This window comes from Zosterops lateralis, assembly GCF_965231275.1.
Source record: "Zosterops lateralis genome assembly, chromosome: 4".
Classification (NCBI taxonomy): Eukaryota; Metazoa; Chordata; class Aves; order Passeriformes; family Zosteropidae; genus Zosterops; species Zosterops lateralis.
In genome coordinates, this window is record NC_139765.1 from 74093880 (window position 1) to 74107369 (window position 13490).

Below are 13490 nucleotides of genomic sequence, written 5' to 3' on the forward strand. Positions count from 1 at the left end.
CCGTCAGTGGGGCAGGGGGCCGGGGGGCAGCGCCCAGGGCCCCGCGGAGGGGCCGGGCACGGGCTGTGCTGGCGGCAGCCGCTGGTGGCTCTGCCAGAGCTGGTGCAGCTCCTTGAACTGCTCCACCATCCTGTCCTTGAGGTCGGGGTGCGAGATCTGCAGCGGGATGCTGTCGGCCGACCAGGAGAGCTCCCCGGAGAACATCTCCAGCAGCAGCCGCGCCGCCACCGGCACCACCTGCAGGAGCCCCGGGTGTCACCGCGGGCAGGGACAGCCGCCCGTGTCCCCGGGACAGCCGCCCGTGTCTCCTGGACAGCCACCCGTGTCCCCGGGGACAGCCACCCGTGTCCCCGGGGAGAGCCACCCGTGTCCCCAGGACAGCCGCCCGTGTCCCCTGGACAGCCGCCCGTGTCCCCGGGGAGAGCCACCCGTGCCCCCGGGACAGCCGCGGGTCCCACCCCTCACCTGCACCGTGATCAGCTTCTTCTCCTTGGGCTTCTGGTCCGGCCACTCCTCGCCGAAGCACAGGAAGATCTCAAAGGGGGGCGGGGTGGGGGTCTGCCCCTTCTGGAACTGGATGAGACCTGCGGGGACGCCCAGGTGAGGAACAGGACGGGGCCTCGCACCTGCCTGGGCCACCACCAGCCCAGCCACGACAGCCGAGGGCACCCCAGAGCCAGCTGGTGACCCCCATCCCAGCTCCATCCATCCCCCATCCCCCGGGTTCCCATGTGCCACCTGGTGTCTCCCCATCCTGCCAGGTATCCCCACATTCCAGCTGGCTGTCCCCATTTAACCTTTGTCCCCCTCATGCCTCCAGGTGCCCACGTGCCCGGTGTCCCCCTGACCTCTCCATCCCAATCTGTTCCCCTCAAGGGACACGGGGCCACCCCCCTTCCCCTCTGACCATTGAGGAAACCCTCGAGGCTGAAGAGTTTGGTCCTTCTCTCCCTCTGGATGGGGTTGGGGCCGGGCCGGGGGGCAGCACAGGGCCCTGTCCAGAAGACTTTGCACTGGCAGAGCCGGAGGGCGAAGAGATCCTGGCCCTGGAGCTCCAGGATGAGCCCCCGGTCCAGCACGTCCAGCAGCTGGTGGGTGTAGAAACGCTGCTTCTCGTTGGGAATGGCGTCGGGAGCAGGGAAGGGCACCTGCTCCAGCGTCAGGGGCCCGAAGAGCTCCTCCTGCTCCTGCGTGGGCTCCAGGCTGCTGTGGAACAGCCGGCAGCCGTGCGGGTTGCTGACGGTCAGGGCACAGACCTGGCGGCCCCGGTACTGGAACTTCAGCTCCAGGTCAGTCACTGCCGGAGGGCCACGGGGTCAGCGGGGCCAGGGAGAGCCCCAGGGCTGCTCCAGTGGCCACCCCACACACGCCCTGGCCACCTCACACACCGCCTGGCCACCCCAAACACCCCCTGGCCACCCCACACACCCCCTGGCCACCCCACACACCCCCTGACCACCCTACACACACCTCCTGGTCACCCTACACACCCCCTGACCACCCCACATACCCCCTGACCATCTCACACACCCCCTGACCACCCACATACCCCCTGGTCACCCTACACACCCCCTGGTCACCCCATACACCCCCTGGCCATCTCACACACCCCCTGGCCACCCACATACCCCCTGGTCACCCTACACACCCCCTGACCATCTCACACACCCCCTGGCCACCCACATACCCCCTGGTCACCCCAAACACCCCCTGGTCACTCACACACCCCCTGGCCACCCTATACACCCCCTGGTCACCCCACACACCCCCTGGCCACCTCACACACCCCCTGGCCACCCTCATCCATCCCACAGCCACTCTGCACCCACAGTCACCCCAATCCAGCCACCCCTCGGCCACCCCATGGCCTCCCTCATCCAGCGCCCCAGGGCCACTCCCATCCATCCCACGGCCACCCCACACCCGTGGCCACCTCTGTGCCACCACCCCACGGCCACCCCAATCCTTGCAGCCACCACGTGGCCTCCCACACCCGCACCCACCCCATCCACGCCCCCCGAGCCCCTGCTCACGTGGCAGCATGTGGGGGCTGACCAGCAGGTCAGGGATCAGGTGCTCTGTCGGTGCCACCGGGCAGGTGGACGAGGGCCCCGGGGGGTCCAGGGGGGGCCCCGTCTCAGCGAGGGCTCCGGGGAGCAGCTCGGGGGTCCCATGGGCGCCCCCCGCCTCCCCCTGGAGCAGCGCCGGGGGGGGAGGCACGAAGGGCCCCCCCGGGGGGCAGCAGCTGGCAAAGGTGGGGGGCTCCTCCTTGGGCCAGGGGTAGGGGGGCAGCAGGTCCCCCCCGTGCTGCGTGTCTGGAGCAGAGGGGGGGGTCAGAGGGTGCAACCCCAACCCCCCGGACCACCCACCCCGAGCCAGCCGACGCCCCCCACTCACCATCGATGCTCAGGGATGTCATCTTGTGGAGCTGCGGGGCAGAGCGGGGGCGTTACAGGGACCCCCCTGAGGTGCCCCCGGTTTGGGGGTACCCCCCACCCTGAGCCCCCCCCCCCCCCCCAGATACCTGGCTGACGTCTTCCTCCCCACTGCAGCCGTACTCATCCTCGTCTCCCCCGTCTGCAAGGGAGAGAAACGCAGAGGGAACTGGGGGTGCTGGGGTGGCTATTGAGGGGTACTGGGGACTCATGGGGTGCTGAGGCTTCACAGGGGGGCGGGTCCCTTGTGGGGGGCAGGTCCGTGTGGGGTGTGGGGGGCCGGGACCTGGTGGGGCGCTGGGGGACCTGTGGGGCGCTGGGGCTCTGTGGGTGTGGGGGACCTGTGGGCCGTCAGGCCCTTGTGGGGCGCTGGAGCTTTGGGGCTGCTCGGAGCCCTCCCCAGCCCCCCGTACCTGCGGCCCCGGGGGGCTCCTCGCAGAGCTCGTACACGCGGAAGGGCTGGGCCGGGGACCCGCGGGGCCCGTCCAGGAGCAGCCGGAACTCGCGGCTCTTGTTGAGGGCGCAGCGCAGGGTGGCTTTCCAGCGCGGGGGGTCCGGGGGGTCCCCGGCCCGGAACCGGCCCGTCTCCTGCGCCCAGGCCTGCGGGGGGGTCAGCGCCCGGCGCCCCCGGCCCGTGTGTCCCCGCAGCCCATCGCCCCAGGCCCCCCCTGCCGCCCCACCCACCCCACTGACACCTCCCGTCCCGTGTCCCCCCATCACCCTGTCACCCCGTCCTGTGTCCCCCATCACCCTGTCACTCCTGTCCCTTGTCCCCCACATCACCATTGTCACCCCATCCCGTGTCACCACTGTCACCCCAACACCTGTCACCCCCATCCCATCTGCCCCACATCCCCGCTGTCCCCCCTGCTGTCCCCACGCCGTGTCCCCCATTGTCACCCTGTCACCCATCACCCCCATCCCCCGTCCCCACTGCCCCCCCGCCCCGCGCCCCCCGGTGTCACCTTGAAGATGGTGTCGTGGTCCTGCGGCCCCGGGGGGTTCCTGGTGGCGTGTCCCCAGGGGATGACAAAGCGGCGGCGCTCGGGGTCGAGCCAGCGCAGCCCCGGGAAGCGCCGGCTGCTCACCTGGGCCACCAGCCAGGGCTTGAGGCGCACCCGCCGCGGGGGGTCCATGGCCTGGGGACACCGGCGGGGACACTCGTCACCCGCGTGCGGCCCCGGGCGCGGAAAGAGGAACGGACCCCCCACCCGGGCCCCGGTTCCGCTTTCAGGGCCCGGAGGGCGGGGGGGCCCCCCCGAGCTCTGTCCCCTCCGGGGGGGGCGGGGGGCGTCACCCACAGCCCGAAAGCAGAAGCTGCGGCGGGTTCGGGGAAAGAAAAGGGGAGCTGAGAAAGGGAGGGGACAGGAGGAGAGAGGGGGACAGGGGGACAGGAGGGGACAGAGGGGACAGGAGGGGACAGGAGGGACAGGAGGGACAGGAGGGACAGGGGGACAGGAGGGACAGGGGGGACATGAGGAAACCGGGGACATGGGATGGGGAGAACACGGGCACGGGGTGGGGAGGGACACAGAGACAGGACAGGGGGTGGCACAGGAGGGACGGGGGGACACATGGGGGGACACCTGAAGTCCCCACCGCGGTCGCTGTGTCACAGGAGCCGCACGAGGGGCTCCCCCCGAGCCGGGTGTCCCCCCCAGGCGTGTCGCACGGACGGGGCGCTGTCCCCGCGTGTCCCCGAGGCTTTTCCCGGCCACTTCAGCATCCCCCGGCACGCCTGCGGCCCCCTCCCCTCGGGCCCCCTCCCCTCGGGCCCCCTCCCCTCGGGCCCCCTCCCCACGGGCCCCCTCCCCTCGGGCCCCCTCCCCTCGGGCCCCCTCCCCACGGGCCCCCTCCCCTCGGGCCCCCTCCCCACGGGCCCCCTCCCCTCGGGCCCCCTCCCCACGGGCCCCCTCCCCTCGGGCCCCCTCCCCTCGGGCCCCCTCCCCACGGGCCCCCTCCCCCCGGGCCCCCTCCGCAGGGGTCCCTCCCCCCCCGGAGCGGTCCCGGGTCTCACCCGCGCTCGGGGCCGGTCCCGGGGCCGCGCCCGGAGTTTCCGCTGGCGGGGCCGCGCGTGGGCGTGGGGCGAGACCGGCCGGGACCGCCCCGGCACCGCCGCCCTCGGGCGTGGACCGTGAACCGGGGCTCCCGTGTCCCCACAGGACCCCCCCCCACCGCGTGTCACCCTCCCGTGTCCCCCCGTCCCCTCCCCCCCCGTGACCCCCACGGGTTTCCCCCAGGCCCCCCCCCCGTGTCCCCACCCTCGTGTTCCCCTCCTGGGCTGTCACCGCGCGCTGCTGGCAGACGCTCATTAACATACGCTTTGCATACATTTGCATACGCCCCGCCCATTTCCCCAGCTCCACGTGACGCGCGGGGATCTCCGCGGGGGGCGGGAACACAGGGGCGCCTCTGCGGGCTTTGATTGGCCGCGATGGCTGTCACTCATCTGTGTGTGCCCGCCCCCCGGCCCCGAGGCTGCTGTCAATCAATGGGGGCGTGGCTTAGATGGGCGTGACTGACTAATGTATCGCTCAGCTAAAGGGGCGGGGCCTGTCATGGGGGCGGTGCCTATCGAGGGGCGGGGCCTGTCCTGGGGCGGGGCCTGTCCCGGGGCCTGTGGAGGGACGAGGCCTGTCAGGGGGCGGGGTCTGTCAGGGGGCGGGGCCTCTCCCATGGCGCCGGGCCCCCCCCGCCGCTCGCCGGGACCCCCCGGTGCCCCCCGCGCCCCCCCGGTGCCCCCGCCCCGCCCCGGGAGGAAGAACCGAAAGAGGTACCGGGACTCCCCCTGCCCCGGGACCCTGAAATGCGGCCGGGCGGGGGCGGGGGGCGGGTCTGTCCCCGGGTCTGTCCCCGCTGTCGGGATGTCCCCGGGGGGGACAGGGGGGGCTCGCGGGTCCCCACGGGTCTGGGCCGGTCTCGCCCCGTTTAACTCTCGGATTTCGGGGGTTTGGTTTTATTTCTCGCCCCGGTGCCGGTGCGGCCGCGCGGAGCGGGACCGGGGCTTTCCCCAGGGGAGCGGAGACCCCGGGGGGGTTTGGGGAGGAGCTGATCCCGCTGTACCCAGACCCTGTACCCAGACCCTGTACCCACATCCTGTACCCAGACCCTGTACCCAGATCCCTGTATTCAGGTGGTGCGGGAGTAGAGCCCAGCGGATTCCCGGGAAAGAGCAGCTCAGATCCCGGTGGATTCCCAGGGAAGGAGCAGCTCAGATCCCGGTGGATTCCCGGGGAATAAAGAGACTCAGATCCCGGTGGATTCCCGGGAAAGAGCAGCTCAGATCCCGGCGGATTCCCGGGAAAGAGCAGCTCAGATCCCGGTGGATTCCCGGGGAATAAAGAGACTCAGATCCCGGTGAATTCCCGGGAAAGAGCAGCTCAGATCCCGGTGGATTCCTGGAGAAGAGCAGCTCAGATCCCGGCGGATTCCCGGGAAAGAGCAGCTCAGATCCCGGTGGATTCCCGGGAAAGAGCAGCTCAGATCCCGGTGGATTCCCGGGAAAGAGCAGAGCAGATCCCGGTGGATTCCCGGGGAATAAAGAGTCCCGGATCCCTGTGAGTGGGGGATAGGAGCAGATCCCTCAGTGGATTCCCAGGGAGAGGAGCAGTGGATTCCCGGCTGGATCCCTGGCTGCTCTGCAGTTTATCCCACCGCTGAGCCTGTTCTTGCCCCGTCCGTGCTTTTCCCGGGATCCCGGCTGATCCCAGGGGCAGCTGCAGCCTCTGTGAGTCTGGCCACGGGCCAGGGCCTGATCCCAGGTGGGGAAAGGCACCAACGCCACCGGTTCAGCCCCGGATGCTGGAGGGATGTTTCCCCAGGGATCCCCCCCGGTGCCTGCTCAGGCCTCACCGGGGGGTCTGCAGAGGGGGACCCTCAGTGGGTGAACATGGAGCATCTCAGTGGGATTCTGGGAAAAGGGAGATTTGGGGACAAAACGGGGGAAAACCTCAGGGTTTGGGTCATCCCCCCAACCCGCACCGGCGCTGCTGCCATCGCGTTCCCGGGCACGCTGATGCTCCGGCGGGATGGGGTTTCCTCCCAGCCGGGCACCATCCACCATCCACCCTGTGCACTTTGTGTTTTTCTGGAAAAAGAAAGCGGAGCGAGTCTGGCGGATGGCCTGTGGCGGTGGCCATGAGAGGGAGCCTCAGCACTGCCCACACCGGGTGATGTTGATGGGATTCCCCGGGGCTGGGCTGGGGTTTGCCGGCCCCCGCTGCTCCGGGTACCACCCCTGGGCCGGGTTTTGGGGCTGCTTCAGGGGGGTTTGGGCTGTATGGGGAGAGCCTGTGGAAACACCGCTCCAGTGCCTTCTCATCCCCGATTTGGTGGCTGTGGAGACGGGATGTGATGCCAAGGAACTGCCGGGGATGCAGATCCATCCCCTCGGCGGGCCGGGCCGCCTCCCTGGCTCTGACATTCCCTTTTCCCCGTGGCAGCCCCGAGTGGAGGATCCAGCGGAAGCTGCGGGAGCTCTTTGCCATCCCGCGGTGCCTGGTCAGCGTGTTCAGCCTCCTCCTGGTGGAGCTGATCCGCTTCCTGGGGGAGGCCGTGGTCCAGGTGAGCCGGACCCTGTTCCCTGTTCCCTGTTCCCTGTTCCCTGGTCCCTGGTCCCTGTTCCCTGTTCCCGCAGAGCCCCGGCCGGAGCAGCTGCTGAGGATGGCACAGTCCTCCAGTGCAGGGAAAAAGAACTTTCATTCCCCACTGTGGCCCATTTCCTCTCCCGTGGTAGAATTTTTGTGTCTCAGCCCATTTTTGGTGATTCCTGCTGGCACAAATCCCTCAAACACAGGATTTCATCCCAAACCCAGGCGCTGGTGGTCGGTGTTGATGTCAAAGTCCTCCAGTACAGGGAAAAGGAACTTTCATTCCCCACTGTTTTCCATTTCCTCTCCCATGGTAGAATTTTTATGTCTCAGCCCATTTTTGGTGACTCCTGCTGGCACAAATCCCTCACACACAGGATTTCATCCCAAACCCAGGTGCTGGTGGTCGATGTCACAGTCCTCCAGTATGAGGAGAAGGAACTCCCATTCCCCACTGTGGCCCATTTCCTCTCCCGTGGTAGAATTTTTGTGTCACAGTCCTCCAGTACGGGGAAAAGGAACTCCCATTCCCCCTGTTGCACATTTCCTCTCCCGTGGTAGAATTTTTGTGTCACAGCCCAGCAGGTGACTGCTGCTGGCACAAACCCCTCACTCACACACAGGATTTCATCCCAAACCCAGGCGCTGGTGGTCGGTGTCCTGACAGCCGTCGGTGACCACGTCCTGAAGCCCTTCCTGGCGGCCGCCTTTCACAGCCTGCTGCAGCCGCTGCTGCTGTTCCTGCTGAAGGTGCTGGGCGCTGTGCGGGACCTGGCGGAGCCGGTGCTGGACGTGGTGGCCCGGCTGTGCTCCCAGCTGGCCGTGCTGCTCCGCGCCGTGCGGCTGGTGGAGATCCGCCTGCGCCCCGACCCGCGGGCTGGCCCTGCCGACGGATGAGGACAGGCCAGATAAGATAAGCGAGGTGAATTCCTGGGAATTGTAGAAATTTTTTTCCGTGGATGGCAGGGACAAGGAACTCTGCAGAGCTGAGATGTTCTAGAGACACGGGGGTTTATTATTCCAAGGGTGGTGGGTAAAGAGGGCTTTGCCTTCAGCCACCAGCCTGGGCTGGAGCAAAGCCCTAAAGAGAGAATGGGGAGAGAGAGAGAGAAGAGAGCTCAGGGGGAAAAACGGGGCAGGAGCAGGGGAAAAACGTGGGGAGAAAACAGGAGCAAGTGAGGTGAGAGAGAGGAGAGGGGATGGGCCAAGAGAAGACAGGTGAGGGAAGAGGGGTGAGGGGGCCAGAGAAGAGGGTAGGAGAGCCAGGAGAGGAGAGAGGTGAGGGAAAAAGGTAGGGGAGCCAGGAGAAGAGCGGAGAAGAAGAGAAGAGAGCGATCACCTTGTTCCAATCCATTCTATCTCTTTTTGTGTTGAATATTCTAATTCACATTGACCAACCGGCGTGAGATACAAAACCTACAAACTTTGCATGCAGCCTGTGAGAACTACTACATCACCATGTCATTTTATATTCTAAACTCTACAGACTCCTTTCTCATGCCCTTGTTCCCGGATGTCTTTGCCAAGGTGGAAAGGCAACATTCTCGTCTTTTGTTTTCCTGTCTCCAGCTCATCCCCGTCTTCCTGCCTGCCATGCTCACATCTCCAAACTGGCTTTCATTCCTATTTCACTCAGGTTTTACATCTACAGTATTTCTTACCATGCAGTCGTATTCATAAGTCCTTCCTGTCCCCTCTTTCCCAACAGGAATTGCTGAAGAGTGGGGCTGGCTGTGGCCCAGGAGGCTCCTCTGGAGGGACCGTTGTCTCCACGTGTGTCTAGGGGGGCAGCACGTGATGTGCTGGGTTGGGATCTTCTAGTTTTGCAAATATCTCCTTAACTTAATTAAATTCCGATTTTATCCATTGGGCCGTGGCTCCAGCGAGGTGTTTTTCCTCTTCCTGCTGGGAAATCTTGGCTTCTCACTGAGAAGGGCTCCCTGTGCAGTTTCTTGCAGCCAGACGGGCTCCAGTGCTGAGGTGGTGCCCAGGGCCTGTGCCTCCAGCACTGCCAGGAGGGGACAGCTTCTGCCAGCTCCCCTGCACTGGAATGGTCTTCAGAGCTGGTGGTATGGGATGGATTGGGATTTGGGGGCAGTCAAAACATAGGGACCACAATATAACGGAATAACCACAATATAACAGGATAACCACTTCAGTGTTCCCAACAACTGGTTCTGGGGCGTGATTTGGGTCACGTATTCCCATCGGGATGAGGTGCCCGAGGAGCCAAGTGGCGGCAGCAAAGCTCTGGGTGTGTTTTACAAACCCTCAGAGGGGTCAGGGCCAGGCCTGAGCTGTGTTTTGGGGCTCCCCCCGCCCCAGCCTCGGCTCCCTCTGCCCTTTTGCCTTCCCAACAACGTTCCCTCCCGGGAGCGTCTCCCCCGGCTGGCGCAATCCCCGTGTTCCCGATGATTCCATGCCCAAAGCCCTTTGCTTTTTATGGGCAGGAGCAGCATGTTTGGAGCTTCCCGGGCTGTAAGATCATCCGCAGGCCGGCGCTGGGGCTGGAGCTCTCCTGCTGGGGGCCAGGCTGGCCGGGCTATTTGGGGGGTGCTGAGTTCATTCACGGGGCCGTGACGGGATGTTCCCTCGGGCGCCGTGAGCCGGGAGCCAGCACCGAGGAGATCTCCGGGCTCGGGTGACCAAGGGCGGCGTGGGAATGAGCACTGGGAGCTGCCAGGAGCAGCCTGGCTCTCCGGGACACAAACAGGATCCAGGCACAGGGATCCAATCCAGGATGTCCTGGAGCAAAGGCAGAGTGCCAGGACAGGCACACACAGGGTCTGCAGCCCCGCAGGACACTGGGGACACACAACTGGCTGTCCCTGGGTATTTCCACCCTTGCTGGGGTGCAGGCCCAGCCTGACCACCTCTGCCATGACCTTTCTCTAGGAGGAAACAAACCCGAGGAGGGAGGGGCAGAATCCATGGGAGGCTTCTCATTGCGTCGATTTAGTTGGTGAATCACTTTAATGATTTAAGTGGTTTTAATTAAATTCAGCCGCTCCGGAACCAGGAATTCCCCGGTACAGTTTCTCTTTTTTGGCTCAAGCTCTCCCAGTCAAAGGCCCAGTAGATGGAAAGAGCTGGGAAACCCCCGGGGCCGGGATCCCGGGAGTTCCAAACTGGAACTTTCGGAACGGCCGCTCGGAGTTGGGGTTGTAAATCCCACAGTGGGGACTGTGAGACCCAGAGAAACCCACGGGATTTTGGGGTGCACAGGGCAGAGCGGGAACAGGAACAAAACAAACCTCTTTCCTTCCTCCAAACACACCTGGAGCTGCCCTGGGCCTGTGTGTGCGGGGGGACAGCGGGGTGACAATGGGGGGACAATGGGGGGGACAATGGGGGGACAATGGGAGGACAATGGAGGGACAATGGGGGGACAATGGAGGGACAATGGGGGGGACAATGGGGGGACAGTGGGAGGACAATGGAGGGACAATGGGGGGACAAGGGGGGGACAATGGGGGGACAATGGGGGGACAATGGAGGGACAATGGGGGGACAATGGAGGGACAATGGGGGGGACAATGGGAGGACAATGGAGGGACAATGGGGGGGGACAGCGGGGGGACAATGAGGGGACAATGGGGGGACAATGGGGTGACAATGGGAGGACAATGGAGGGACAATGGGGGGACAATGGGGGGACAATGCAGGGGGACAATGGGGGGACAGCGGGGGGACAGTGGGGGACAGCGGGAGGACAATGGGGGGACAATGGAGGGACAATGGGGGACAATGGAGGGACAATGGGGGGACAGCAGGGTGACAATGGGGGGACAATGGGGGGACAATGTGGGGACAATGGGGGGACAATGGGGGGGACAATGTGGGGACAGGAGGGTGACAATGGGAGGACAATGGGGGACAATGGGGGACAATGGGAGAACAATGGGGGGACAATGGGGGGACAATGGAGGGACAATGGGGGGACAATGGAGGGACAATGGGGGACAATGGGGGGACAATGGGAGGACAATGGGGGACAATGGGGGGGACAATGGGAGGACAATGGAGGGACAATGGGGGGACAATGGAGGGACAATGGGGGGACAATGGGGGGACAGCAGGGTGACAATGGGGGGACAATGGGGGGACAATGGGGGGACAATGGGGGGACAGCAGGGTGACAATGGGGGGACAATGGGGGGACAATGGGGGGACAGTGGGAGGACAATGGGGGGACAATGGGGGGACAATGGGGGGACAGCAGGGTGACAATGGGGGGACAATGGAGGGACAATAGGGGGACAATGGGGGGACAGCACGGGGACAATGGGGGGACAATGGGGGGACAGCGGGGGGACAATGGGGGGACAATGGGGGGACAGCGGGGGGACAATGGGAGGACAATGAGGGGACAATGGGGGGACAATGGGGGGACAATGGGGGGACAATGGGGGGACAGCGGGGGGACAATGGGAGGACAATGAGGGGACAATGGGGGGACAGTGTGAGGGGACGATGGGGGGACAGCGGGGGGAACAGCAGGGGGACAATGGGGGGACAATGGTGGGACAGTGGGGGGACAATGGGGGGACAATGAGGGTTCAATGGGAGGACAATGGGGGACAATGTGGGGACAATGGGAGAACAATGGGGGGACAATTGGGGACAATGGGGGGACAATGGGGGGACAATGAGGGTTCAATGGGAGGACAATGGGGGGACAATGGGAGGACAATGGGGGGACAGTGGGGGTGACCCGTGCGCTGTGCTGGGACAAGGACATTCCTGGGCTGGTGCTGCCGGGCTGGCAGCGGGTCCTGCATTGCTGCTCCCTGAGATCATTCCCAGAGCTCATCCCTGCTCCCAACCCGGCCCCGGTTTCTCTCCCGGGGCTCGGTGCGGGTCCAGCAGGGCCGGGAGCACCAAGGTGCCCATCCAGCCCAGGGAGGGAGCCCAGGGAGGAGGAGAAGGAGAGGACAGGGCCAGGTTCAGCCAGCCGGGCCGGGAGAGGAGCCAGGTCTCCTTGGTTCTTCCCTAAATAGCCGGCGGCGGGCAGGAGGATTAGCCAGGGCATTCCTCGGCCTGTCCGTCCTCCTACAGCCGCCGAGCTCCTGACTGAGCTCCCCCTGAATTATTAAAAACTATGGACATTGATCTAATACCAATATCCAACTATGACGGACAATGACTCTCTAACAGTTTAAAGTTAGAAAGTGTGTGTTTATTACGACGCCAGGATCGTTCCCAAATACACACCTCAATCCACAGATGGTCACAGGGCTTTTTATGTCCAGGAGTATTAAATACCCAAAACACAAATGCACATTCATAACTCTGGTACAGCCCATTCCCCGCTCCGTATGGTAATTAGCCCAAAAAGCCATTAGGCATAAGTAGTTTGATCTTTAAAATGGGTCGGTGGTCTTTTTTATGGGGTGGGGTATTCAGGATGCAAAAGCCTAGTTTGACAGCTCCCATGATTTATCAGTTCCTTCCATGATTTATCAGTTCCTTCAATGGTTTATCAGTTCCTTCAGTCCGGCTTCTGTTAACAAAAAGGAAGTTAAGCTCCCTTAGCTCAGCGATATTTATTTTAACTAAATATCTTTAATTCTTCTAAATCAGTGCTTCAATTCAGAGACACTGCCCGGCCCGAGGGTCCCGAGGGGTCCTGGCCCGGGGACAGGGCACGGCCAGAGCCTGTGGGATTGGGGTCTGGCTCTGGTTCTGTGGGATTTGGGTCAGATCCAGCTCTGGTTCTGTGGGATTGAGCCAAACCCAGCTCTGGTTCTGTGGGATTGGGGCCCATCCAGCTCTGGTTCTGTAGGATTGGGGCCAGATCCAGCTCTGGTTCTGTGGGATTGGGGCCAGATCCAGCTCTGGTTCTGTGGGATTGGGGTCTGGCTCTGGTTCTGTGGGATTGGGGCCAGCCCAGCCGTGGGGCTCTGCTCTGGACTGAGGCTGTGAGGGAATCCCTCCCTGTGTCCCCAGAGGTCCCACAGGGGCTCACACCAAGGCACAGGAGCACTGGGATAACGGGAATGAGCCATTGGAAGAGGCTGGAACAGCTCAGTGCGTTGTTTTCCTGACAGCAGCTTCCTTCCCCTGGGCAGAGCACGGGTCAGCCTTTCCCATCAGGATACACCTCCCCAGCAGCCTCCTGAAGCAGTTCTGCATCCCAGGTTCCCCATCCCTCCTTCTCTGTCCCTTCCATACAAATTCTCCCACCACAGGTCCCTGTGCTGGACCCGGACTATCCACACCCTCATCCTCCACCCAGCCGTGCCCAGAAGGCTCTGCCCTGCTCCCACATTGCTAAAACACTTCCATATGTCCTCTTTTCCCCACATTTCAAGGGCAGGTTTCTTGTCCTCTCCTCGTGTACGACAGTCCAGGACCTTTGGGAGTTGTTCCCTTATCCCTTGTGTTTTGTCTCGTCCCAGCCCATCCCAGCTCCTCCTCCAGGGATTCCTCAGGGAATTCACAGAGTGGAATCTGTGTCCAGCTC

The 13490-nt window shown here is 64.0% G+C and overlaps 2 protein-coding genes across 2 annotated transcripts; one reads left to right on the forward strand and one right to left on the reverse strand.

The window, feature by feature from the left end:
• Window positions 1-3: 3 nt before the first annotated feature.
• IRF5 (interferon regulatory factor 5) lies at window positions 4-3571 on the reverse strand (the record flags this gene model as incomplete). Its single annotated transcript, XM_083860654.1, has 8 exons — window positions 4-237; window positions 466-584; window positions 908-1297; window positions 2034-2315; window positions 2398-2428; window positions 2525-2577; window positions 2849-3035; window positions 3401-3571. 8 exons carry the CDS (start codon window positions 3569-3571, stop codon window positions 4-6), a joined length of 1467 nt encoding a protein of 488 aa, XP_083716780.1.
• A 1539-nt stretch (window positions 3572-5110) lies between these two features.
• On the forward strand, window positions 5111-8815 carry LOC310909091 (uncharacterized protein; the record flags this gene model as incomplete). Its single annotated transcript, XM_083860655.1, has 4 exons — window positions 5111-5208; window positions 6878-6998; window positions 7667-7946; window positions 8733-8815. 3 exons carry the CDS (start codon window positions 5111-5113, stop codon window positions 7919-7921), a joined length of 474 nt encoding a protein of 157 aa, XP_083716781.1. The 3' UTR covers window positions 7922-7946; window positions 8733-8815.
• Between the last annotated feature and the right edge of the window lie 4675 nt (window positions 8816-13490).